At 43.8% G+C, this 27,298-nt stretch overlaps 2 protein-coding genes and 1 long non-coding RNA gene across 3 annotated transcripts; all 3 read right to left on the reverse strand.

The window, feature by feature from the left end:
• Positions 1-10,067: 10,067 nt before the first annotated feature.
• Positions 10,068-12,388, reverse strand: LOC124706065. The gene is made up of 7 exons (XR_007004265.1): positions 12,370-12,388; positions 11,988-12,290; positions 11,484-11,579; positions 11,320-11,412; positions 11,102-11,196; positions 10,376-10,616; positions 10,068-10,277 (listed from the first exon to the last, which is right to left on the reverse strand). It is a non-coding gene; the product is annotated as an uncharacterized LOC124706065 (long non-coding RNA).
• Positions 12,389-12,754: 366 nt separating this feature from the next.
• Positions 12,755-15,150, reverse strand: LOC124647662 (protein CHAPERONE-LIKE PROTEIN OF POR1, chloroplastic-like). The gene is made up of 4 exons (XM_047187570.1): positions 15,066-15,150; positions 13,545-13,960; positions 13,102-13,178; positions 12,755-13,027 (listed from the first exon to the last, which is right to left on the reverse strand). The coding sequence occupies exons 1-4, from the start codon at positions 15,148-15,150 to the stop codon at positions 12,877-12,879; spliced, it is 729 nt and encodes a 242-aa protein (XP_047043526.1). The 3' UTR covers positions 12,755-12,876.
• Positions 15,151-17,849: 2,699 nt separating this feature from the next.
• LOC124706066 (monosaccharide-sensing protein 2-like) lies at positions 17,850-21,959 on the reverse strand. Its single transcript, XM_047237722.1, has 6 exons — positions 21,763-21,959; positions 21,523-21,619; positions 20,452-21,018; positions 19,411-20,366; positions 18,674-18,861; positions 17,850-18,579 (listed from the first exon to the last, which is right to left on the reverse strand). The coding sequence occupies exons 2-6, from the start codon at positions 21,599-21,601 to the stop codon at positions 18,138-18,140; spliced, it is 2,232 nt and encodes a 743-aa protein (XP_047093678.1). The 5' UTR covers positions 21,602-21,619; positions 21,763-21,959; the 3' UTR covers positions 17,850-18,137.
• Between the last annotated feature and the right edge of the window lie 5,339 nt (positions 21,960-27,298).

Below are 27,298 nucleotides of genomic sequence, written 5' to 3' on the forward strand. Positions count from 1 at the left end.
CTCTCAGCCCCGTGGCCATTGACCTCTCCGGTTTCGAGTTCGTCGTCACCGTCCACGTGGCCACAGACTGGGACAGGATGCGTCTGCCTAAGAGGTTCGTGTCAATCGTCTATGGGCAAGAGCCCCACCATGTCCTCCTGCATGTGTCCAGTGGAGCGATCGGTCAATGGTCCGCGGAGGTATTGTTCAATAGTGAAGGGCAGATGTTCGACGTTGACTGGCCTATGTGAAAGGACGAGATGTCGCCTAGAGGGGGTGAATAGGCGATTTAAAAACTCTTACGGATTTAGCTTGTAAGAATATGGAATTAATCTAACGTTTATTTTACAAGCACAAACCCTAAATATGCTAGGCTCAACTAAGTGCAACAACAACAACTAGATCTAAAAAAGATAGGCATAATATATATATGAACAACAAGTGATAGAAAGATATAATAAACACTTCAAGCTCAATGGCTATCACAAGGGAAAGTAAACTCGGGTATAGAAATAACCGAGGCACGCGGAGACGAAGATGTATTCCCGTGTTCCCTTCCTTTACAAGAAGGTACATCACGTTTGGAGAGGTGGGGATCCCACGAAGGATTTCTCAACGCCGCGAAGGCTCACCTTCTTCTCCGAGCCTATCGCACGAATGAATAACCCCTTTCCTTATGGTTAGCTTTCCCTCCACTCCAGAGATGGCAAGCTCCACAACCACTTCACAAGCTCCACGAAGGAGAAGCCTCGGGCCCCTTCACAACCTTCCACGAAGAGGTCACCGGGACACCAACCAATCCAACTAGGAGGTCACCCTCCAAGAGTAACAAGCTCACGGTCTCTCACTCGAACTAATCGTGGTGGAGAGCTCAACATTATGCAATAATGCAAAGCAACAACATCAAAGGTGTTTAAATCCTTCACACTCAAATCTCACCAAAGTAACAAATGCTAGGATGAGATTAGAGAGGAGGAACAAGAAGGAAATCAACAAATGACTCCAAGATCTAGATCCCAAGAGTTCCCCTCACTTGGAGGAGGAATGGATTGGAGGAGGTTGTAGATCTAGATCTCCTCTTTCAGATCCCCAAGAATATGCAAGAATCATAGGAGGGAAGGGAGAGGAAGCAAGCTCAAGAGGTTCAACAATGATGGTCAAAAATGTGCTCAGGAACCTTAGAAAACCGTTGGGGAAGAAGCCCCTTTTATAGCCAAAAGAAGATATGACCATTTGGGGCAGATCTGAGAGTTTTTCGTGCAGCCTGGCGGGAGGGCCGGTCACGCTGGGCGTCACACCGGGGCGCTTGGTGCGAGAGCCGGTCACGCTGGGCGTTGCACCGGGCCAGCCCTGAGTGCCCCCGGATCGCGTCCGGTGTGCACTGGTGTGGGAGCCGGTCTGTGTTCGAGTCGTCTGGTGAGGAAGCCGGCGCCACCGGGCGTAGTGCCGGGTGGGCCGGTGGGACGGCCGGTCGACCGGGGGCCTCTCCAACCGGAAAACATGTTTACGAAAACAATGATATCTTTTGCGTCTGGACTCCGATTTTGATGATCTTGGGCTTGATGGAATCAGAACAACAATCCCTACAATTTTATGTATAGAAACATCATTGTTCACCCACGGAGTAGAAACCACAAGATTAATGTTTTGACATATCTATAAAAGAGACACCGGTAAAACCTCCAAGCTCGAAGACGCAATAGAAGATGCATATGGATTCCATTTTCGATGAACTTGGGCTTGTTGTAAACCTAGCAACAAGATCAAGAACCTCACACAATGAAACACCAAGAATCAATAGGGATATGCAAAGTATGCAAAGGATTGAGCTCCCTAAGATGATGTGATCAAGTTACCCAACCGAAAGCCCCTCTTGATAGTGCGGCTATCTATCCTATAATCCGGTCTCCCAACAACCACCTTGAGACCGGTAAAAGGAAAACCTAGCAAGGTCATACCTTTGTCTTGCGCATCCCGCTTGATCTTGATGATAACTCTTCAAGTTCCACTCAAGCCGGAATGCCTCACTTGATCATTGTTTCTTCGCGAAGACTCACAAATGCTCCCCATACACCATGATGGGAAATAGGGTTATGTAAAACATGTAGGAGACTAGAGGTGTCCTATAAGCTGGTTGTGTTCAGTTAAGTGTGGAATAGCTTTACACTTAACTGAACTGCATATTACTCTTTATAGCTATAAGTGTCCTATAATGAGTAATACTAGATGACCCGTTGCGCTATCGCGCAAATAGCGGAGGCTAACCATAAGGTTTGGCTTATTTTAGTACCGCAGATTGGAGCGCAGCTCTTTCATCGAGTACAATAGTATCCGATTGGGCGTGTTACCGCATTGCTCACCGTAAGCATTGGTTTATTTCAATACCAGAGGCTCGGGGGCGTGTAGCTCTTTCGATCGCCGCCCACTTGCTATCACTTGAGATGACCCTTTCGATCGCCACCCACTTGCTATCACTTGAGATGACCCTATGCGCTGCTCTTTAGATCGCCGCCCACTTGCTATCAATTGAGATGACCCGGTGTTGGTATCACTTGAGATGACTCTGCACTGCTCTTTCAATCACCGCCGACTTGCTATCACTTGAGATAACCTGGTGCGCTCCAACACATGAGCAAGTGCAAGACAGTATTGTAACCATAAGTTTTATGCTGTTGATGTATGTGTAGTTGTCCAAGAATTTAGTAGGTCTTTGAAAGCCCTTATGCTTGTATAGCAATCCTTTTTAAAGAAAATAAAAACATAAGTTTTACTCGGCTGATGTATGTTTAGTTGTTCAAGAATTCAATGTCTTTGAGAGACCGTAAGCCTGTATAAGCAATCTTTTTAAATAAAATAAAAACTTTCAAGCAAATATCTACAGATAACACATGTACAACACAGGAGCAACATTTGTTGCATCCAACCATTTGTTCATAGCAAAGAGAAATAAATATACATAAATATCATGTTTTTTTGGGTGCCATCAACACATACAATAAGTATGTAATAAGTGTCATTTCCTTCAATAAGAATACACCAGGATCATCACTAAGAACCAAAGAACAAATGTGCACGAAGATCACTATACACCATTACCGCTGGTTCCTCTGATATTAAGCCTATAAAGCAAATACAAAAAAAACTACAATCAAATATACAGATGAGAAAATAGAACATACACAGACTAAAAAGTGAGGACTATTAACCCTGCTATAAGGGCATGCATGTGACTAAACAGGATTTCAAGTATCCTCTGCTTGGAATCCAAAACTAAAAATTAATGAATTTGGTAAGCACATAGTAAAGTAGAAACAGAAGTGTTCAACCAACACACTGTAGCTATCTGCATAAGATAGTTCTACTTAGAAACACAATACCAGGGATAGTTTTCAAATCTACTATGTTGTATCTTCTGTAACAACAGTACTACATTGAGGAGGTGGTTCCCAGCTAACAAACTGCAGCAACATGCATAAACTTCTACCACTTTACAAATCTCTAGTAGATGGGGTGATTCCTTAAGTTGTTATCTTCTATCTGAAGTGAAAACATGGATACACAACTTAATCTATTACACAAGTTAAATTAACTTGTTTGTTTCAGTTAGATTTCTTTGTGCATATTTTCCTTCTGTCCTCTGAACCCCCACTAAGTAGCAGGGGAGCTAGCTAAGTTTGGGTGGGCCAGAACAAAGCAATTTAGAATGCAGGCCAGGGAGCACGAGGGCAGGAGAAAGCCCTCATGTGATATTCCTCTCCATTTATTCCAATGCAGAAGTCTAAACCATTTTTAAAACCATACAACACCTTTCGGTCTACCTAGTACATATTCTTGTCAGCTAAACTAAAGGCACTATCTATTTCTAGAAGGGAAAAAAACACAACCATCTAATATATGGAGAAACATCAATCATCATCTAAAGAAGTACATAGTGTATACTCACCAGAAATAGGACCTTATGTAAAGGGAAGGCATAACAAACCTAAGTATTTGATTTGTAGCAACCAGTTCACAAGTGGAGTAATATGTCTGTGCTCAAGCTACGTGTACCAACAGAACAAAGCAAAATTAAATGCCATGTATTCTTATTTTGAAAAACATGCCTGAAACATATCAAATGACGGTTGCCCAATATAATGGTACCATTAAATATTCATAGAAAAAAGTCGTAAGAAACACAATAAAAATCTCTTATCAAATACTCATGTTGTCTTGATATATTCAGTTGAAAGGTTATTGAACTGAAAGGTGTCGCCAATATTTTCAATGGCTTCATCAACATAAAGAGTTATTTATTTTTAGTAGTTGGCTATGATAAAATTGGTGATAAAATTGGGCAGTTACAATAATTATAACAGGCGTGCTTCAAGCTATTGAAGCCACCACAATCAGGCAGAGTATAAGGGACAGATGGAGGGTACCCTCGTTCCAACGCATACAGGATAATACTATACCTGCCTGGTGCATGCTACCATCTGACTATAAATTACTCTAGATGGATGTGCTGTTGCTTTTATTTCAAAAAACATAATTATACACGTGCTGGGTAAAGTATAAACAGTAAAGAGATAAAGAGCATCCACATGCTTACCTCATAGAATTCCAAAAATGTGAGCATCGCATTGAAGTCAACGTGATCAGTTAAAACTTAATGAAGAGCATGTGGAATTAGCCAGGTGATCTTTTGCCCTTGAACTTTAGCCTATACAATGTAGTCAAATCAGAATACTGAATGTAGACACTCGGCAATGCAGTGAATAAGAATGAAGAAGGTATGCACATGACAACTTCACAGAATTCACCTTGGAGTATATGCCCTTGAATGTCTTTCGTAGGGAATTCGTTCGAGAAATATATGCATGCCATACATGGCTTAACCTACAATGTGCAACTAAAGTATTTCATGGATGCCGCTAAATATATACTTTCTGCAACCTTAAATTCTTCCTCACAAAAGCCCTGATATGTCAACAAGCTATATATAGTGGATGTAAAGGTGGATGCAAAGACATGATTACTATACGTAATGAGTGGAAACTTAAATCACATTTAGGCGTTATAGGCTTCAGGTTGAGGGAGGGGAATTCATAATTCCAAAACTGAACATACCTGTGGCAGTTCTGAATTGGTTGTACTTGCACGCGTTCACCTTCAACAGCAGGAATTGCCACAGACAAATGCACCATCATTAGGCAATAATCCAGGTCTCTAAGGACATCAATAGAAGTTGGATATTTGCACAGAATCAATAAGAAAAAAGATGGATCATGTACCCGCAAAACACATGTTCTGCATGATTATACTTGACAGATCTCACCAAAAAGATGGACCTTGGCACAAGACAACGATTTCACAATGTTGGCTCTTGCGACAACCAGTAGGACCTCAAAGATGAAGAGGTAAATTATCTATGGTGGGTACTAATTAGCAAGCTGCTGCAACTGCCATACATACTGCAGGTAAATACACCCGAACAGACTATGCGGCTCCCAGAGGCAGCTGGTACACACAAAAATGGCCAGCACAATTAGAATCAATTAACGGTGGCTAAAACATGCCGACTATACCACTAAAAAACCCAAAAAAAATAGACCATTAGGAATAAAGTCATACAAAAGGAACAGAAGTCGGCACATGAAAATACTTGCATCGCCCTGTAATCAGAGGTTGAGTTCAACTTACACTTGACCATTACTATTAGCTACAGAGGGTGAGTTGTATATAAACAGATGATACGCTGCGGAGCATTTGTTTTACAATATTGTTATTTATCTGTAAAAGATCTCTCTTAGAATAATTATCCAAATAAAAACAAACTATTTACAATTACGATTACTCGTAGTTTAACAATACATTCTTGTATAGAAAACAGACATCCATGCACGACACGGATAAGGTAAATACCACCTACAAAATGAAATTAACATATTACTGTAGGAAAAAGAAGGTGATCTACATGAATGTAAATCAAACAAACCTCACAAATTCAAATTGTAGGGTACTTATATAAAATGGAATATGCTGATCAACTTATTAGTATTTCAATGAAAATTTTCCACCTTATATATGCAGATTAAATAACAAATGTAGAGAAAAAATTAAATTGAGATGAAACAAACGGTGTGGTGGGTATTTCAGAATCACATAATCATAGAAGATGCATATATTTTATTTTCTTGCCACCATCAAACATTGAACAAATGAATAAATCTTTGATTGCCAAATATTTGATGCACTGCATGTGCAATAAAAATACTAAGAGATTGGGCAATTGAAGGAAAGCCCCGATTCCATTGACCAGTGGCTATTTGAAGGCTCCAGTCAACCTCGTGGTAGAAACACTCAAAAAACCTCGTTGTAGAATATGTCATAGCTAGAAATGGGAATCATGTGTGAATCTGAGAAGGATGTGCAGATAATTAATATTAGCCCAGCAGACTGAATTCCGCTAACCATATGAGAGTTAACTTGAGAGGAATTCCTGACAGATCATCGCATCTGTAAGAACACCACCCTGAGGTGTTGATAAAAACAAAAAGTTCAGGTGGCGTTGCCAAGCTGATGTGAAGGCGAGTATATATGGGTACAGGACTACCTTGGAGATGTTTTTAGGAATATCGAGCAGTAAAACATGTGCAAAATAGATCCAATCTTGCAAATAAAATATAGGAAACTGCTTTACCTCCAATGCATGATACATTGTCTTCATGGACTGCTTCTGTACCATGGTTGAGAAATTATATGGAGAAAATATGATTCATCACAGCAGGGAGGAAAGAAGATTTTCATCTGGACCACCATGTCTCTTCTCATTAGAAGCAGACCACCATGTAGATGTCAAGAAGGCCGTCAAGGCTGCCACACTGCTCTTCCAAATCACCATGCCGACGCTTGATGGGGCGAATGGTTCCTGATTTAGTAAATAGGTAGATGGAGAGGCCAGTGCCGTGCGGGGCCTGGCTTGCAGCCGAGTATAAGATGATGGCCCGGTTTCATCTGGCAAATGAAGGGGCGGGCGCGCGAGAATTTGAAGGCGAGATGGGTTCATCAGGAGCGGAATTAATGTCAAAAGAATAAAGTGGAGGAGGGACAGGAAAGGACACACGTCGGTTCTATTTCTGAGTTACGTACTCCAGAACATGTGGTTTCGTGAGAAGAAGAAATGGCGGTGTCTTGCTAGGTGTATCGACGGTGACTGCTCGTATTTTTGAGGGAAACGGTGACTGCATAGTTTTTTTTTGTGAGCAGTTTTTGTAGGTAGAAGAAGAAAAACAGTAAACGAAACTGATTGGCTAAACGTGGGCTGGGCTAATGGGCCACACCTGTACCTCTGGTCAGAATATAGTGAACATGACGATGGAGAACTCGAAGGGAATATGTAACGAACGGAATAATGGCCGACAGTTTTCGCTACGCTCACGCGGACGTGGGGGAAATAAGGTGACGTGGCCTCACGAGAATTCAGCAAAATCTAGTAGTGGGGGTCTCCTATTTAGAGATAAAAGATAAAGATTAAACTCAATTTATTATTGAAATATAAATTAAAATATCATTGTTTACTTAGAACACCTACATAACCATCTGTAATTTAAGAGGGCATGATCCAGCAAAACTCACATGATATAATTTGACACACTTCTGATGCAGCCAAAGACGAGCTTCAAAGCTTCCAATGCACAAGCAGCAGCATGGCTGGGACGATATTCTTGACAACACCACTGGCCGATACCTCCACAGAACCATACCACTGGCCTTATTGGTATCTGTAACCTTTCACATGCACAAAACTTGGCATTAGATATGTAAAGTTTTATGAGATAAAGAAGCACCTTCATATACAAGAGAAAAATTACTATACCAGTCTGATATAGATAATCTAATCACAATACTTAATACTCATTTAAGAGAATTGGAATGCTCGTCAAATTTCACCCTCCAAAGGGGGATGACCCTGTACTAAAATTTATCAACCTCTCAAATATTTACTTAGGAAGTAATACTGAGACTATTTGTCAGCAAAATCCATGGTCTACCGGCACATACATAGAAAAACAACGGGTAAATTAATATATGCTAAGTTTACGTTGGCAAAGATTCATAAGGGAATCAAGTTTAGAGACCTCTATCATTATACGCAAGACTAACTTCAGTCGAGGAACGATCAACTACTCTGTTAAAAAAATAGGTCACAGTGGTCAGCCACTTTACAAAACAATCAAAAGATAAATCAGTGAAGTAAAAAATTGAAAGGTGAAGAAACAAGCAAGAAGTAAATATAACGATCTGGGTTTGCCTGTCAATGAAAGCTATTGAGAGGCCGGGTAGTTTAGCAAGGTTTAAGGAGGTAATGAGCATGGTCCTATGTAATCCGGAAGGCCACAAAACTTTAAAGCGTACACGGCTACATGCTGGTTCCTGCTATGCATTATTATCTAAAGAAGCAGCTTTTCGCCCCTAGCAAGCAACAACAGGGCAGCTGAACACTCACATTGATACATTCGATGATGATGTGAGATCCACGCCGTTACACAATAAGAGCTAGAGCAATTCTAAGATGCTTAGCAACTGATCTTCTGAAAAAATTGTCATTAACCACTGTTTTCACATTTGCTGCCAATACCATGTGTAGTAGACATATCGGTGCTTAGTTTAATGATTGACATTTCAGATGGTGTTTACGGCATTAACCTACGCATTAATCACACACTGCCAGCACAATGTATAGATGTGAAGCGCTTCAAATTATTACGGATTGCACCTACAACAGCCCTACCAAAATTGGTTAGCCAATTTTTTAGAGCAGGATTGTTCCACCCATGGGCTCCCATTTTGGCTTGAACAGTGAAGGAAACAGCAAGTGGTCCATGGGCAGCCAAATGTTTGGCAATGAACCAAACAAGTGGTAGGACATTTGTGGAATAAAAGCTAACAAGTTCATTTCCCAACAGACATGTCAATGAGCAGGGCATAATAAACCATACGCTATTTTTCATTGGGAATTAAATGGAGATGTCAACAAACAAGTAATCAGTACCAAGAGGCAAAACCCTGACATCCACAATGAACAAGTTTTCAATTAAACAAGTTCATCGTTCCTAGGTGTCCACTCCCTGGATATTCAATGCAGTAATTGTGGACATAATTAAATCAGCCTTTAGAACTTTCTCCGTTCGTTCCTTTGTTATTTAGATTCTCACCATAAATAGAAAATGAATGAATTGTAAAGGAAGCATGAAAATAAATCACAAGAAATAGGAAAGGACAGGATAATAGAGAACACTCATAGCAGATTCATTCGGGAGATAACGGAAACCATTAAAATAATGAATTGCAAACGAAAAAGATGAACAACCTCTTACAGATCCAGTACCCTTGGATCAGATACAAGGACTTAAACACACATTTGCATTTTTACCTTCTGATGGATAAAATCAAGACAAACGTGCTCTTCTATTCAACTAAATTCAAGTACGGAAAATATAGAAAATTTGCAGGACTATGATAATAAGAGCAAAGGCTAAAAAAATCAATATGACCAGTTTTGAGGCCGTAATAAAACAAAACAAATGAGGAATTAGCAAAAAGAAAATACACAACAGAAGACAATACTACAATCTATCCAGTTTTCAGGCCAAGACATACATGGATTTAGTTTACTTGTACCTGAAGACGTCTCCTAGGCATTGCCTAGAGCAGGGTCGCTGCACTACCAGTCTACCACGATGACGTGAGCTCATAGGAGCGTCCACCGAAGATGGCCGTTCGGCAGCTGCTGTTGTCACCGCTGCGCAAGACAAGAGATGCAGTCAGGAAGGATTGAGGCAACAGAGGCATGGCAGCAGCTCTCTTTTCATTGGCCAGAAGTTCAGTTTCTTGAGTCTTGACAAAACTTGGCTAATTCATAGGGCAGTCAACCAATTTTAATATTTAGATCGGTATATTTAAGCCAGTTCAAATACAAGCTCAGCCAGAAAATATATTCGCATCATGAAAATGTAAGGTGAGAATTTTTTTACCAAATGGTAAAATTTCAGATAATGGATAATCATTATGCCTTACCCTGCCAAATGTACCCGCCAGGCTTGGGAATTTTAGAAAAGAATACTATATTAGCCAAGCAAAGTTCACCAAGCGTTGGTTCATATTGCATCAGCAGCCCAACGTGTACCATCATCTGCATCACAAGATGTAGTTTACAATTATCTGACACTCCTACAACACCAAATGCTGTCTGATGTCCGACAATGCAAGAATCCCCTGCCACCCAAACCCAAACATTAAAGGTCTTAGCTCAGCATCTACAAAGCAGCCAAGTAACATAAAAACGTCAGCACATATATTTTTATAGCAGAACGGTAAATTCGAATCATATGAGGCAGCTTATATCATAAATAACCTGTCAAGTCGGTGAAAGAAGATATCAATGGTAGTAACTAAATCCAACTATGGTATAAAATACTTCTTTCTTTCAGTCAGGCCTGGAGTAGTAGCTTCTTCCACCTAGAGTAATTTTCATTTGATTTCTGCTATTGTGCTTGTTTTTGGCAAGCTTCTATAACATATAGTCGTATACCAAATTAAATCCTCCATTTCGAGCGCACCATCTTGTATTAGCTTTGCATTACTCACCTGCATGGCTACACAATTACTGTTAATTGGTTTCATGGGCTGGTATGTTGCCATAACAAACAACACTGTTGGCTAGCAAACATGCAGTAATATGAAAACATTTTATTTGGATTTTCTCATCTCATGCTCTTTAAACATCTACGTAATACGACAACCTTCTCTAATAGGAACGTAATGTGAAGCAACTGTGACATAGTGTAAAATGTCCATAATAAACTATAGTGTGCATATATATTATTCTTCAGTGACATATAACAACATATATATTCTTCAGTTGGCATATAACAAATCACGAGAGCATGCTGTTTAACTTCACTGTATGGGGTAAGTTGGTTAAATTCTGACAAAACCATGTTAGTTGGAGAAACAATCATACAAAAACATTGAATGAAACAAACATTTAATCTTCTTGGTGAAACAGAGTAGCAAAAGAGAAGCAAACATGAAAGAATTCAACAACTAAGAATTTAGATGAATAAGCAAAGATCATTACCATAACTAAATATTCATGGATTGTACTGGTGATAATCATATGGGACAACCAGGTTCTGCACAGCGAACATTGCCTTTTTGACAATTTGGCTTGTCCTGCCATGAACAACAATATATTTTTAGTCTCAGTATCAAATAATGGTGCAATATAGAATATGTAAGGGGGCTCGCCATTAATAAGCCTGCAATCATATTTTATATCATGCCCAAAGAACTAACCCATCATTCGAACATGCAAAACCTGGAAAGGAAAGGCGATGGAAATCAGAAGAAACCACTTGCTTTTGATCAGGAGACATACATCTTGTGCTCCTAAACACAAAGAGAACATCACGGTTTTTGAAAATTTGGTCGCTTTTATCATGAGTTTAAACATGTCCTACCATGAACAATTTGGTCACATTTATCCTTGTGATCCACAACGCATCGTGTGATGCCCCTCCTTCTCGACGTGATGTTGTTCCTTCTCCCACCCGAGGCTGCCTCGTCATTTCAAATCAAAGTTATTAACAGGTAAAGTTAAATGGATCATGAGTGGCATTTATAGAGCCCGCAGCCAACAAGAATCCAGCATACCAAGAAAATAAACAAGATGTCTGCAGAAACACCAGCCCAGAATCAACTCAGCTTCTAGGATTTATAGATAGAGTTGTAAAGAAGCACCACTTAAATGGAATCAACAAGAAACGCATCACAGAATATTAGGAAAAAGAGGGATGCAAATATCAATAAGCATCTAATATAGGATTTACTTTAAATCTAGCATACAGATTACATGCTTCAATTCAGCAAAAGGAAACTTTTTATCCTCGTCATCTGAGAATTCCCACGTGAATATGAATTAGATAAAATCATTGTAAGAGGATGGCTGGAAAGGAGAGGTACACCTCTCTGACGAGGCGCTCAGCTGGATGCCGAGGATGACGACGACTGCCTCCGCACAGGTCGTGCCATCCCTTCTCTGCTTGTGGACATTTCCCCTAGGAAGATTTGATCCTCGAGGCTGCAGTGGCCTGAGCGAGAGCGGAGCGCCGCCGAGGCCTCAGAAAGCCTGATGTTGTGGATGAGGAAGTTGGCGGCACCTCCATCTCCCACCCACCTCACGAGCAGGTTGAGGGGCCATCCTGGGCGCTTGGGGCACTGCACCTCATCGAACTGGGCGCTGCAACCATGACTCGAGAGCAGACTACCTAGGCATTGCGAAGCACCAGATAATTGCAATCAACGGACACCAAATAAGCTTGCCACAAGCCAGAAGAAGGAGCTTACATGGTGAGGCTAGGAGATGCACCCCAGCAGTTTCAAGACTTTTTCGACCAAACAGTTTCAGAACAATGTTGGAGCAAATATATCATCGGTGCAGAACATGTTGGGGATAATCCTGCTACAAGTAGATGCTTCTTTCAAGTTGCACCAGACATACAAAATAGATGCAAAAAAATCTTGCTACAGCATATACATGCAGATATTCTAACTCCAGGATACAATAACAATCTGACAGCACCAGTATCTAAGCTCCAGACAATCCATAGAATGGTTCGCTTGCAGCACAGGGGCTAAAATGAAACAGCACCCATATGAACAATAAGCTAACCAAATGAGTAGAGGGAACCGTCGTACAAAAGCTATACCGCAAGAGCATACGAGCTGAACAGAGGATTCAAGAGCACCGTCAGTTAATTCACCTAATTCCCCGAAACAAAGAGTAGATGATATCAGAGACTGCCAAAATTTCCCAACGATTCTACAGTTCCAGGTTACAAGATTGGCGGGGTTTCATTTGAGGTAAGTGGACCCCAGGAACAAGAAAACATATGCAACCAACGAGGTAAGAAGCTCAAGGGACCATGTAGGTGGGATGATAAATGTTGGAATAAGAGGGACCAACATTGAACCAATGATCCAGCCACCGACAGGTACTCCGAACCTGCAAGAACAAATTTGTGAGTAAACATGCTGTGTACAAATGTCAAGGCATTGGCTGAAGAAAAATTCGCTAACCCAGTGGTGGAGGCTCTGAGAAGGTTCTTCATCTTGTCATTAAGGAAGTATATGCACGAGAAGAGTGATATCGCAAGCTGCAGAAGATAACCTACTCGTCAGTGAAGTGATCCCTAAGCTGGGAAGAGCTTCAAACTTCCCATATGGTATCTTCTAAATCTATGACTTAGCAGATCTTGTATTGCCAAAGTTATTAAGTTCTCAGGTATCATATACAAACATGAGTTAGATGGACAGGGCAGCTGTCATCAATTGTTAGTATTTTTACAATTTTGGTGATCGGTTAGAACTTAATGAAAAGTAATTTGGTACTTGTGTGAAATCAACAAATTAAATTTCATATTCTCTAGGTTAGCCTCCTTGAGCAACCATGGGTACTACAACATGTCATCAAACAAGAAAAGTAATACCTCCAAAGGTCAGGATAACCGAAGCATATATACCTGGAATGCAGGTCCATTCTCAGCAGAAGTCGCTATGCTCCATCCGGCGATGAAGGCAAAAAAGAACAATCTTTTGGAAATAATATCCATTGATGGCACTTCAAAGTATCCAAGCAAAGCCTTAACCCATGACGGGGATTCTTCGACTCGCTTCAATAGCTTGGTCTTAAGATTAATTTTTGTTTTCTTCCGATGCTGGTAGCTCTTCATTATTATCTTCTCATAAGCACCTTCAATAGCTTCTTCGCTTGCTTCGTGCCCAGCATACTGTTGAATTAGAAAGTTTTTTGCACTCCTGATCTCTTCTTCAGATGCATCACGATCAACACCAAGAAGCTTGTAGGGATCCCGCTCACGGTACCTTCGGAAGACAGGAGCATACTCTGCGGATACACATAAACTTGGCTGAAGATGACCTCAGATAAATAGAACTTTTCGTCAAAACAGACAAAAAGTTGGAGCCTACAAATGTGGACATTCTAAGGAATGAAAATAACAACCAAGAGTCACAACAAAACACAAATTGACACAAGCTATCACAGTTGTATGAATGGAAGTTGTCTTCATACACTTTTCATGTTAAGGTTCAAAAGATTACTTGTGAGCAGAACTGCAGACCACATTTAGTTTTGTTATGGCATTGACTATGAAAAACTTCGTTATCATACAAGTTCATCACGAATTCACATGAAAAACTTTTAGTCAAAACAGACAATAAATTGGAGCCTACAAATCTGGATATTTGTAGCAATATAAATAACAAGCAAGAGTTGCAACAAAAAGAATTGCGGAAACAGGTAAATACAAATTGACACGAGCTACCACAGCTAAATGAATGGAAGTTGTCAGTCTTACACATTTGCTTTTCATGCCAAGGTTCAAGGACAAGAGATTACTTACAGCAGACCACATTTAATTTTGTTATGACAGCGACTACGAAAAACTTCGTTACCACACAAGTTCATCACGAATTCATATACCGTAAATAAGCGCCAAGTCTGTGGCCACTGATAGTTTGCAACCTTATGTATAGTAGTAAAATACAGCAAGTCAACAATTAAATGGAGATAACTCAGTTTAATTCTCGGTTACCAAAATGTCTACTTCAGTCAACCAAACATTGAAAAACATGCTCCATTAGTTGGATCAATCCCCAACCTAATAACAAATATACGGTACCGAACCAGAAACCGCATTCTGCATTTCTTTCCTGGTGCCTCTAAATTGATCACATAACCCTTATGCCTCCCTCCTCTCTAAATTATTATTCATTGTCTCGTGCATCAGCAATACCAAAACCACCTAAGATACCATTCAATGTCTACACCCTCCGTCCTGGGACGGAAAATCAGCGAGGGCATTCACGTGGGAGCAAGGGTTGGAAGACTGATACTCTGCTCCCTTGGAGCTCATCAATGGCTGGGGAAGAAGACGGGGACCCGCCTGCGCTCGAAATCCACCGCCCGCCACGATTTGGCCGGCCCTGCCCCGGATCCCGCCCCTCCTGCTTCGATTATCGACCGTGGCGTCGCTGCTGCGCCGTTGCCTGGAGCCTTCCGCTCCGTCCCCGAGCCTCCCGCTCGGCAACCTCCTCCAGCGCCACCATGGTGACGGCGTCGCCCCATCTCTGGCCAACACGGGGAACGACGACGGACGGGAGCAGGTGAGCAGGAGAGAGGCGGCGGATTGGTGGAGGCCGGGATTGGGGACGGGAGGAGCCTAGGGTTTTCACCCATCGAAAGGTGAAGAAAGGCGACGTGAATGAGAGCGCGTGTCTGTCTCTGTTAGACTACCCAACCGGCTGGAGATCTTGAGCTCCGCCGGCTGTGGACGCGCCGCCGCCTGCGCGCGCGCTGCCTGCCACCGCCTCGTCCAGCCGCCGCCGCCGGCTCCCAGCCTCCGTCGCTCAAGTGCCGCTCCCGCTGGAGAGGGGGAGAGAAGGCCGTGGATTGGGGATGGAGGAGAGGTGGCGGCGATTGGATAGGAGAGGAGGAGGTGGGGATTGGAGGAGGAGCAGAGGCCTGCGATTGGGGAGTGGTGGCCGATCTAGGGTTTTCACCCTGTGGCCTCACGCGCATAGGAAGTGCACACGAACGAGAGTCCATGGCTGTCTCAAACTACCGGTCCCGCACGTAGCTGGTCCCACGCGTCATGGACTGTCTAAGAAAACCAACAGGTGAGGAAATTTTTGACGCATCCAACGGCTGTGGTGAAAAGTGGGACTAAGGTTTTACTGTGCAGGGTAGAACGGACGAACCAGATTCGTTTGCCCCTCTCAGACCCCCTGGATGGCTGGGTAGTCTTGCAACATTTATAGGAGAAATGTAGTTCTGTAATAGTGCATGTTCTGAAAGGGCATAACACTTTTTACCTAGCTGGGACGACCTCTTTTCTTACCCTTTGCCCCTAAATATTCTCTGACCCTACTAGAGATACTTGCCTGCCAATATAGCATTTATTTGTCAATAACGGGTATATATAAATTTCGTACTAAAATGATTTTAGGAATGAAAGCAAGTGTGCTATTTTTTTCTGCAAACAGGGATAGGACCATAACATTAAATGTGTTTCTGATTATTGTTATCCTTCTTATGTTCCAAACAGAAACACGGCAGAATTGGAGAGGAGGAAGGAAAGGGGTTCATTAGAGTATGCAGGACATGTCAAATACTAGTAGATCAAGGAACTATTGGAAAAGATGAAAATGGGAAAGTTTGTGGCCCCTACAAAATAAGTAGCTTCAAGGAGCTCGATCCACTTCACCATCCAAAGGTGACCAAGGCTCGCGCAAATCCAAAACCAAAAATTCCCAGCTGTGTGAAAGAGATGCTCACCAAAGGACACTGTATGGTGGGCACCTTCAACGTTTCTGGGAATTATCTGGAACTGAATCCCCGAGATATATACACCTATAATCCCGATTTCCCTCTGAAGATCGATGGTATAGTAACTAGAGCCTCCCATGCAGTAGCCATAATCGCCTATGGTGTTAGGGGTGGTGAATGGTATTATGTGTTCCAAAATAGCCACGGCAAGGGGTGGGGCGAGCAAGGAATTGGTAGAGTAAACATGAACAGCGTGACTCATCTGGTCCAATTGATACTCTAAGTACAGGTATATCCATAATTTGATTATGATCTTGCAGTTTAATTCTATTCTTTTTCATACGATGAGTTACTCAAATCGCATTAGCAGATTGGGTACATTCTGTTTTATCTTGAAGTTTCATTGCTGGCTTTTGCTGCAGGGACGAATTTGGACTGCTGACAGATTGGAAAGGAGTGGTTTGCCTAGTCAGGACTTCTCTTTGCGATCAAGAAAAGGAGTCGGCAGAGCACATCTCTGTTCTCTGCCCTTTCGCCAAAGAGGTGCGGCATGCTGCATCAACGAGTTCAGTCAGATGGCTGTGGCTATGTCTTCTTCCACCTCCCTTTCATCGTTGCGGACTGAGATCTTGAAGCTTAATAGATCCAAGGAGCTTCGATGCCAGGCATCTGCTGCCATGTATTTTGTTTGGAATATCTGGAAAGAGCAATAGGCGTATTTTTTAGTTAAGAGTGCAACTGCCAAGTGCTGTGGATGTGCTTGCTCTTGATGAGTTTAGAGTGTTTCCTCTGGCTTCCAAGGATTAGTCCTGTTGCCTCCTTTTTGTTCGTTCTGCAGTTTACTGCATTGTAAAGTTTTTCCCTCTACTTTAATGAATCGGCATTGCTCGTAAAAAAAAGGATTATGGATGCTATTAGCTGCCTTGGTGAAGATGGACACAGGGCGATGATAAGTGCTCATGATGTAACAACAAGGAACTTCAAACTTCACAGATTGTCCCCTTTTTACGCGCTTCCGCGAAGGTTCTTCATGTTTTACGCACCTCAGTAGTGTGCTTTTTTCACCTATTCGTATAAGCTCGTCTTCTGACTGGAGCATTGGTTTTTTTTGGTGTGGTACGTTCAAATACAATGTATATTATTTACATCTGCATTTGGATGGAAAGAATGTTGCAGTACATTTCTTTTAGCTGCAGCTAGATTTGGAATGAAAGGATGAGCACTCTTCCATTTGTTTTACATTCAATTGAAGCGGCTTTGTAATATGTATCTTCAGACTTTACAGTGTTTTTTCATGCATTTTGATTGCAGGTACTTTGAATTATGACTAGGAATGTGTGTTTTGATTTGCATATTGGAAAAATCTAGTTCAAAAAACCTTGGGGGCGCTCGCCGCTGCAGGAGGCCGATAAGTAATACCAATAACACAACGAAACTGCTAAGGCAATTCAGTACTGACAACAGCTGTGAGAAACTATACTGAGCAGAACAAAAGCAGTAACATAAACTGTGATGAGAGCACTGCTTACAGAGGCAAGACGTTCCAAATAACGCAAACAGAAAATCACAAAGCGAAAACAACAGGTGATCTAAAACAAGTAGCCTAGTTCCAAAAGTTGTCAACCCCAGGATTACAGCCTCACGATGTAGTCTTCATGTCATCTCTTTAGGCCCTCTCTGCTCTCCTTGAAGTTTCTTTACCAGAGCATCACAGGTTAGTGGCAGTGTAGTTTCAGAACCACAAAATTACCACCAGCGATCAGAGCAACTAATCAGTGGCTTCCTTGCCCTGCTTTGCCCCGACAGAGAAGAACTCGGTAATGACCTCCAGGGGCATGCCCTTGGTCTCAGGCACCTTCATGTAGACAAATACAAGAGCCAGTATGCAAACGACAGCATATATTCCGAAGACTCCAGCAAGTCCAATCGCGTTAAGCATCACGGGAAGAGTGTATGTCACGATAATGTCACCGATCCAGAAGGTTAGGGCACAGATGGCTATGCAGATGCCCCGGACAGAGGTGGGGAAAATTTCTGCGCAGAGAATATTTGGGATAGGCCCAAACCCCATAACGAAGAAGCAGAAATATACTATGACGCTGATCGTCGAGAGTGCAGCATGCACCATGGTTCCAACATCCACAATGTTGACCAGAACCAAGATAGCCAGTGCTACTATCAAGACAGGGATTGTCGAAAGGAGAAGAAACCTGGGTGAGAAACAAATCAGAAGAAAGATTAATATTTTATTTACATTCAACAATATCACATTCTATCAATGGGAAGCAAACTGTGAAGGCTAACCTTCTTCCTGACATATCCATGAGCCTCATGGCAATACCAATGCTAGGAAGCATCAGCAAGGTTGTCAAGGCACTGATAAGAATAGATGCAGACAAAGAGCTTAGTCCAATGTTTGATAGAAGAATCCCAACACCTGCTTGCTCAAGTATCTGAGGAGTGTAATAGAGAACTCCATTGATACCTGCAAACTGAAAAAAAAAAGTTGATAATCAGCACATTAACATTTCGTATGCATTGAAAACCATACTAAAACTGGAACATAGAAAAAAAAAGGTAGCATAAGGGGACAGGCGAGGAAACTGAATTCTGTCAGATTTTGAAATGTTGTACTGATCATTTATTCTATGAAGGCTAGAACCATTTTCAGCAAACAAATATTTAAAAAGGTCAGCCTATTGCTTCCATGCTTCTAACTACATACCTATTAAAAAAATTGTGGGCTTACGTCCAGATGTGTATGTACCATAGTCCAGTCCCAGCAGCTCCACTATTATTCTATTCAATAGGATGTTTTAGTGTGTTCTACACTTCTACCACATCATGTTTCTATAAAATTTATGTTGTATACTACATGGCATATCAAAATCGACTTCACTTGTGCAAAGAACTAAAGACGTATTCATAAGGATTGCAGTTCAATAAGCAGAATTATGTTATCCAGATTAGCATTATATCATAATTATAGCGGCATAACACGAGAGAGTTACTTGCTACCACAAAGGCATAAACTAGTTTACCTGTTGCAGGATCTGTAATCCTATGCCAACAAAAAGTGCATGTTTCACTCCAGGTTCAAATAGGTCTGCCCACTTAGGGCCCTTAGCAGCTGTCTCAGATGGATGTACCATGGCAGGACCAGCCAGCTGCTGCTCTATTATATCCTTTGAGTAAAGAGCTGGTTGGCTCACTAGAGCAGCTGCCTGGATATACTCACCACCAGGAGGAACATCGCCTCCTGGCATAGACAATATAGAGCCCCTCCGGTCGCCTTGCACACCCTCTTCATGCAAGTAAATACGTTGGAAACCACCTTCTTTTTGCCCATCTGCACCTTCTCTCTCAGTCCACTTCCAAGCCAACTGCCATCCGCCACCAATGCCCATGCTGCTGACGGCATCCCCTCCCTGCATACTACTACTTCTACCCACATTACCCATTATGCTTCCATGAGGTGCAGCAATCTCTTTTCCTTCCACACTTGTTGCTTGACGAGAAATAAGCGGGCTGTTGAGGTTATCCTCAATGTCATCAGCACCATGATCTGATGCATAGTCCTCATCATCCCTATGACTCTCGGCATCCCAGTCAGCTTTAGCTTGCTGCTGTTCCGCCATGCTGAACATGCTGCCAAAGTTAGGAAAAAGTGTGCTCCTCATGCTCCCCATTACCTCAGGCATCTTCTCATGGACACTTCCGAAAAGAGTGACTAGAGGGTCCACGATAGATTTACCCTGACTAACCATACTCCCATGATGAGACATGAGACCCAACGCACTTCCAAGTGCGCTTTGGGCACCACCCCTAACAGGACGGGCGATCCAAGATACGCCTTCTTCCGGTCCGTAGAGTTTCATCTTATCTGGATCTGGAGCCAGCCCATCATCAGCAAGCTCGTCATCAGGGCCAATTATGTATTCCTCAAAGTGTGTGTCTTTCCCAACACCCAATCCTTCAACAAGAAGGGCCATTTCGCCTGCACAGTTAATGCAAAATGAGGAAAACCATCATATGGCTATTACAGTTAAATACAGTGGTATTTACAGAAAAGACAGACAGACCTGAGACATCTTCCCTTCCCCGCAGTCTTTGCAATACTCTCTTGGCCTCGGCCATTCTTCCTTTGCTCACAAGCCATCTCGGCGATTCAGGCAAGTAGAAGACGGTGAGCGCAAAGTATATGAGCGACGGGATGGACAGAACCCCAAGCATGACCCTCCACTCAGGCTGCGGCATGAGGGACATGGCAAACACCATGCAGTAAGAGAGGAACATCCCTCCGGACCCGCTGAACTGCGGCAGCGTGTTGAGCAGCCCCCTGATGTCGGTCGGGGCGGTCTCCGAGATGTAGAGAGGGACAAGGGTGACGGACAGACCGATGCCGAACCCGTCGATGAGCCTCGCCAGGAGCAGCACGTAGACGTTGGGCGCCCAGAGCATCACCAGGCCGCTGATGAAGTAGAGGACAGCCGACGCGATCAGCAGCGGCCGCCTGCCGAAGGAATCGGCCACCGCCCCGGAGAACGTCGTGATGACCGTCGCCCCGATGAGCGACATGGCCACGATGAGCCCCTCGATCAGCGGCTGCGTCTCCAGGCTGAACTCCTTCTTTATGTACAGGACAGCACCTGGAGAGATCAACACCAGCAAGTCAAACAAAAAAAAATCCATCTGGGACTGCTCCCCTTTCCACTGCTTATCATAACGGAAATACAGCATTCGTAGTTTCAGACGATCTATAACAGTAAAGAGAAAGGACCAGCAAGTCAACATGGTCAGCATGAAGTCAAATCTATCGGTATCAATTCTGAATTCTGAAACATGTTGGCATAGTAGAGGGTATGATTGAATTCAGATGCCCCGATCATGTATGGGATCCATCCAGAAAACTGGAAACTGGGTGCGAGGATTTTATCTCGGTTGCTTGATCAGTTTTAGCGGATCAAGAGAAAGAATCTTTTTTTTTTACTACTACAACATGCAGCTCCACCAAATCCGTCATGATCGGAGCCGACAAGATTTCCCAATAATTGCTGTACCTAACACGGCCCCCTGGTGCAGCATAAAGACATGGCATCCAACCGCGTAAAAAGACCAGCTCTTTTTCGTGGAGATGAGATGAATTACGATACCTGCGATGGTCGCATTATCCCAGCCCTGGAGCAGGTTGCCGATGGAGGCCGCTATGGCCACGAGCACGGCGCCCGACATGGCCGGCGAATCTTACCGCTGCACAGCACAATCACCACCAACAGAAACACTCGTCAGCACGGCAAATCACGTATAGAGAACAGCAACCGAAAGAACAAATCAGATTCAAGAGAGCCTCGACTCCAGAAAGAACAACAGGAAACAGAGCTTGGCTCGCTTACCCGAGATTGGATCTCCGATCGGGCACGGGACCTTCGTGGGCGAGCTGGCGAGACGGGACAGGGGTGGGGGTGTATAAGAGGGGAATCCCTGCCGATTCCGGAAGGTTTCCGTGACCACGGCGCGAGCGCTGCGGTGTCGATTTCGCCCGGGGGCGCGGGCGGGCGGAGGAGGGAGATGATGATGAGTGGGCGTGAGTGTGGGCTGGGACTCTGTGGACTATCATCTGCTGCCCTGCGTGGCCGGTTCCGATTTTTTATCATACTACCATATTATTCCCTCCCGTGCGCCGCACCTGAGCACCCATTAGACTGGCGCGTGGGTCCGGTGGTATCTGGGACGAGATGTCAGTGGGTGGGTGTAGTCGTGCTGTACGTGCAGAACCAGGTGGGCCAGGTGCTGGCCTCAGGGAGGGGGCAGAGCCGCATATGGGAATTATTGAAGGCGGCAGGCAGGCAAACCCGGATCCAGCCTTCTCCTCTCTGCCTCGCGTAGGACACCTAGCGGTTTTGTACTTGTCCTATATTCATTAATTTTGAAAGGTTTTTTGTGCCACATGCTCGCTCACCAAATCAATGCCATGCTGATTTGAATGGAGGTGATGAGCTTGCAACAGGGTATTCGAAACTTCAGGCTGCACGTTCTACGGTTGAATTGCGTGTCATTTGGACGATGGAGGTTCAATTGGCTCTAGAACATTCTTTCCGGGTTCAAGGTTTTGGAGGAACATTGAAGGTTTCAAGATCTAAAACTAGGTTCCCCGTGGGTTCCGCGTGGAAAGGAGGTTTATTAACAAAGTTCTTTCCCCTAAATTGTATAGTTGTTTCCACAAGAAAATAAATAGAGTAGAATGTTTTAATCTAGCAAATGTGACACATTAAGATCACTTGGCGAATCATCATGAGAGGAGAGAGGGTGGGTAACTACAAGAGTGAGGCATAGAGTATAGCAGATCTCATATAAGTTAGCACTGCTTGATGATCAACATAGCAAATATTTGCAAACAATGCATAAATCAAAGAATTACGTACATTTATATGGGGATCCAATGGGTGAAATATACACATTTTCCTCCCTTTCCTCACGATCTAGTAATGTCCGTGGCCTCCTCTCAAAGAACCCCTCGTAAAAATACAATAATGATGGTACAAGTTTAGCAGTTGTTTGCTTATGCAGCCTCCTATGATGGTTTTACACCTGGCCTCAAATCCCTCAAATCAACGCTGTCACTAAAGAGTGCATAATCATTCTAGCACCGACCACCGTCAAATAGATGGACCAGATCCCATGAAGGGCTTGTTGTGGCCACCCAAACCCTAATTTGTCATAGTGTAGGCTATACGTAGTCTTGGATTCTTTGTTACATGCTTGTTGTGTCTGACACTTGTCCCATTAAATTCAACATCTTTCGACCATCCAAAGCCATTACGACAGACTCCGTCGACAACCATAACTCGCATGAAAAGAACCCAAACCTCGACGAGAGTATGTCTGTCCAACATAAGCAATCTTCCTTTGGACTTCGTTTTGTAGGTGTTTTTCCCTTGACATAGTGGATCGAATCTCCCCACAGAGTTTTATTTACTCTCTTCGCTTCTTTTGAACAAAAACCATGACGAAAATTGTGGAACCACGATCTATACAATCTTTCCTAAATTGTTAAGCGCAAGTTTCCTAACAAAAAAATGTATCGAGGGAGCTACTGCAATTTGAATTTACCCTCACATGGCATCCCATGTTCATGTAAGAATTTAAGATCATACTGTATGCTACTAACAGATATTATTCCGGAGGAGATGGGTACTAGAGTTGCTGAAACGGACAGCTACGGACCAGGTTGCTCCAAAGATCGAATGGCCCCATCCATCTCTAGACAATTTTCGAAGGAGTACCTCCGAAGAATGGCAGGAAAACAATGGGCCCGAGCTACGTCGGCAACGCTCGAAAGGACAGCGACACATTCAGGTTTCTATAATTCCCTGGTGCAGAATTTTCTCCTTTATTCCAAATGGTGCCGTGTGATTGCTGCAGCAAGAGGCAGACGCCATCCAACCTATCACAATCTTCTTTGCGCCGGGAGAGGTCTATTGATATTATTTTTTTGTGATGGTTTCGATCTAGATGCGCTTGGCGTGGCACCGATCGCGCCCGGTTTAATTATGCTGCTAATTTGGGAGCAAGCAAGACGTCAAATACCACGTAGATCTTTTCTCCAGACACTGGTCGACGAGTAGGTTCTGAGACCTGAGCTGGACACACCTAATCTCAATTTTTTGTTCGTGGATATGCCACGTTAAGCAAGATTTTTTCATATATACGCCTAAGATTCGTAGGTTTTACTAGTATAGTGCAACGTGAATATATTGAGCTTTTCTTCTGATCTTTTCATCAAAAACGAAGATGAGAAGATCGCTTTTGCAATGTAGTTTTGTATTGTACATTGATTGATTAATGTGAGAAAACTACTCCATCGGTTTCAGATTAATTGACCCAACTATATTAAAATAAAGCATTTATCTACACATCAAAACACGTTTTGATACCTACCTATCTAGATAAAGTTGAGTGAATTAGTTTAAAATTCAAAGAATATGAAAAATATCGATTTTCATGGTGTACAAAAATGAGAAATGAGGGCCCATCACAAATAATGTAGGCACGGGATAATTTTTATTGTCTTTTTGTAAGACTACGAATGAGCACATTTTTTGAGAAATAATAATATATAACGGCGTACTATTTCTATTTTATGTTAGCTGTCACTGACTAAATACGAAAAGAAGGGAGTAGATGTGTGCTATCAATTTCGAAATCTTAAAATACCGAAGTAGGATCCATCGAGACATATTTGTGTAGTGTGGTTGTACCTTTCCGACAGTGCGTTCACTCAAACTTAGCTCAGCACCCGGCCTATGTTCAGACGTTTATTCGCATACGACCGAGCAACAAGATAAAAAGCTCATTCCATCTAAAAATATGAACTAGAGGGAGGAGGATTTTTCTCTCTTATAAATTGGTCGCGACCCCCTCGAGTAAGCAAGGTGGGACTAAACCGAGTAGCATCCACCGGTCTGCCTAACAATTAAAGGGCTAGTATATGTGCCATTAACATCAGAATCTAGGTGCTTTAAGATCCTGCTCATAATTTAGAGCAAAAGCTTCCACTGCCGAACTGGTTAACATCCACAGCATGACCCACACTGCATCATGGTGTTGCTTTCACCAGAAAACTAGCATCATCTTTTTATCTCTTCCCCCGTCCTACTACTACCAGGCCGATCGAATAACACGTCCGCCTCAGCATTCGTTCGCAACAAGACAAGGTCGCCGCCGGGGAGGAAAAACCTCGGTCACCACCTGATCGTAGCAAAACCGACGTATGTGTTGCGCACGCACGCAGCTCGGCCGGCACGGACGCGAATCACCGGCGGACGCGTCGACGCATGGGCACGCGTACAGATGTCGGCACGCCGCCGGTCTCGCCGATGAGTCACCGGGCTGGCGGCGGCGGCGGCGGCGGGCGCCGGACCCGTTCCTGTCACGCGTCGCTAGCGGAGTGGCTCGACGAGGCGCCCACGCCATGCTCGCTAGCGTAGCTCGGTTGAGCTCTCTGGCCAGTGATGTACTCCGAATTGTCTCGACCCTGGGGTATGGAAAGCCTTTCTGATTTCGTACATACGTGTGCCCCCTACGTGGAGCGCGAGTCGCTTTCGGATTTCGTTCAGACTTCAGACTTCAGAGAGAAAATCGTTGGGTGTTTCTGCGACTTTCAAGTTTTTGGCCGAACAAATTGCTCATTCTACACATCCCGTAAAACTCGGCTGATTGTTTTTTTTTTAAGGGGCACCGAGAATCCAAGCTCAAAAACCTTGTATTTATAGTTTCGGAGGTAATTTTCGCCGGTGCCTTGTAAACCAGTCAACAACTGCGGGAGGGAAGTCTCATGTCAGAATAGTTCTTCCGCCACCCGAGCTTTGCCCAAATTCCGGCGGGCGACACGTGTGATAACGAAATTAAAGGGAGGGGAAGAAATTAAACGAGAAGCTCACCGTTGTTGTGTCGGAGTAGCCGAGCGAGCCCACGCATGAGAGAACGTCGAATGAAGAAAAAGACGATAATAGCTAGCGCCCCAATGATCCAGGGAGGAGGAAGAGTAAGACACACGATGATCGGGACGTGCTTGGCGGGGCTCCGGATGGCATGCTGCAAATTAAACGAAAGAAAGCTAGAAAGCTCAATTCCAAGCAAGTAACCTCCGGTCCAAAGTCGGTGAATGTATGCATTTTGGGCAATAGATATGTTGAACTAAGAGGGAGGGGAGCATGGGCATGCGGCGCTGCCGGGCAGCGACTAACCCTCGCTCCACCTGGTGGCGTGAAGCAGAGGGGCATGGGGCTGCGGCCGAACCTTGCGGGCACGCCTGGCCATTGGCAGCCCGACCCGAAAACTCGGGCCTGGGCCTGACAATGTTGGCCCGACAACCCGCCCGAGGTTAGGCTCGAAAAACTCGGCCTGGTGACATAGGCATCCCCAATGGGCCTGCCAAAGTTGGTACCCGGGGTTTACTGAAGGCCCATGACCCGAAGTTTATGAAGCCTGGAAGCACAGTTAACCGATGGCTTGGAAAGATAGAGTTGTATTAGGAATAATGACTTGTAATTATTACGGGACGAACTCAAAGAGTCTCCCGGTCTTTGTAACTTGTACATCACGAAACCCTCGGCTCCGCCTCCTATATAAGGGGGGATCGAGGGAGAAAGAGAGGATCGATTCATTGTCAACATAACCCTAGTTTTCTAGTAGTCGAGTACTTTCTCGGCTGAACTCTCGAGATCTAATTGCCCTCTACTTCCACGAAAACCCTAGTCTACAATCTGTAGGCATTGACAAGTCGATACCTTGTCACCTGGGCCTGATAATGTTGTCCCGACAACTGGGCCGGGCCTGGGTAGCCTGAAAACGGTGTTTAACAAAGTGTCCTGGCCCGTGGCCTAACGGGCTTTGTGGGTATTTGGCCGGGCCTGGCCGCGCTTGTGCCTGATTTTTCAGCGTCGGGCTTTTCTCGGCCCGGCCGAACACATGGCCATGTATACTTGCGGGCAGGGTGGCGATAGCGAGTGGTCTACGTGATGGTGGATAGGGGAGGATGCGACAAGTGAGGGAGGCAGGGACTGCGAGTAGAGGTTAGAGGAGACCACGCTGGGAAAAGGATATGGAAAAAAGAGAAAGAAAAGAATATCCAGTTTTTATGATTTTAATCTAAGGATATGTTCAGCGGGAGCCCACACGAGACCCTAACACGTGCTCCTCGGAGCATATGAACCGTTGGCCCCAATATCGACCCCAATAGCCTTATTGGGGCTTGTGTGTTTTTTGGGCTCACACCGGGAGCCCTATTACCCGTCGGCGTGTTCTCGAGCTCAATAAAACCATCGTCACACCATTGTCGGCCCCTACAGACATGCGTGAATCGGGCGCACCGACGGCTCGTGGCATGTAGGATGTGAATCTAGCTCGAGATCCAGGTGGCGCACCGCG

The sequence above is a fragment of the Lolium rigidum genome, chromosome 4, assembly GCF_022539505.1.
Source record: "Lolium rigidum isolate FL_2022 chromosome 4, APGP_CSIRO_Lrig_0.1, whole genome shotgun sequence".
Lineage (NCBI taxonomy): Eukaryota > Viridiplantae > Streptophyta > Magnoliopsida > Poales > Poaceae > Lolium > Lolium rigidum.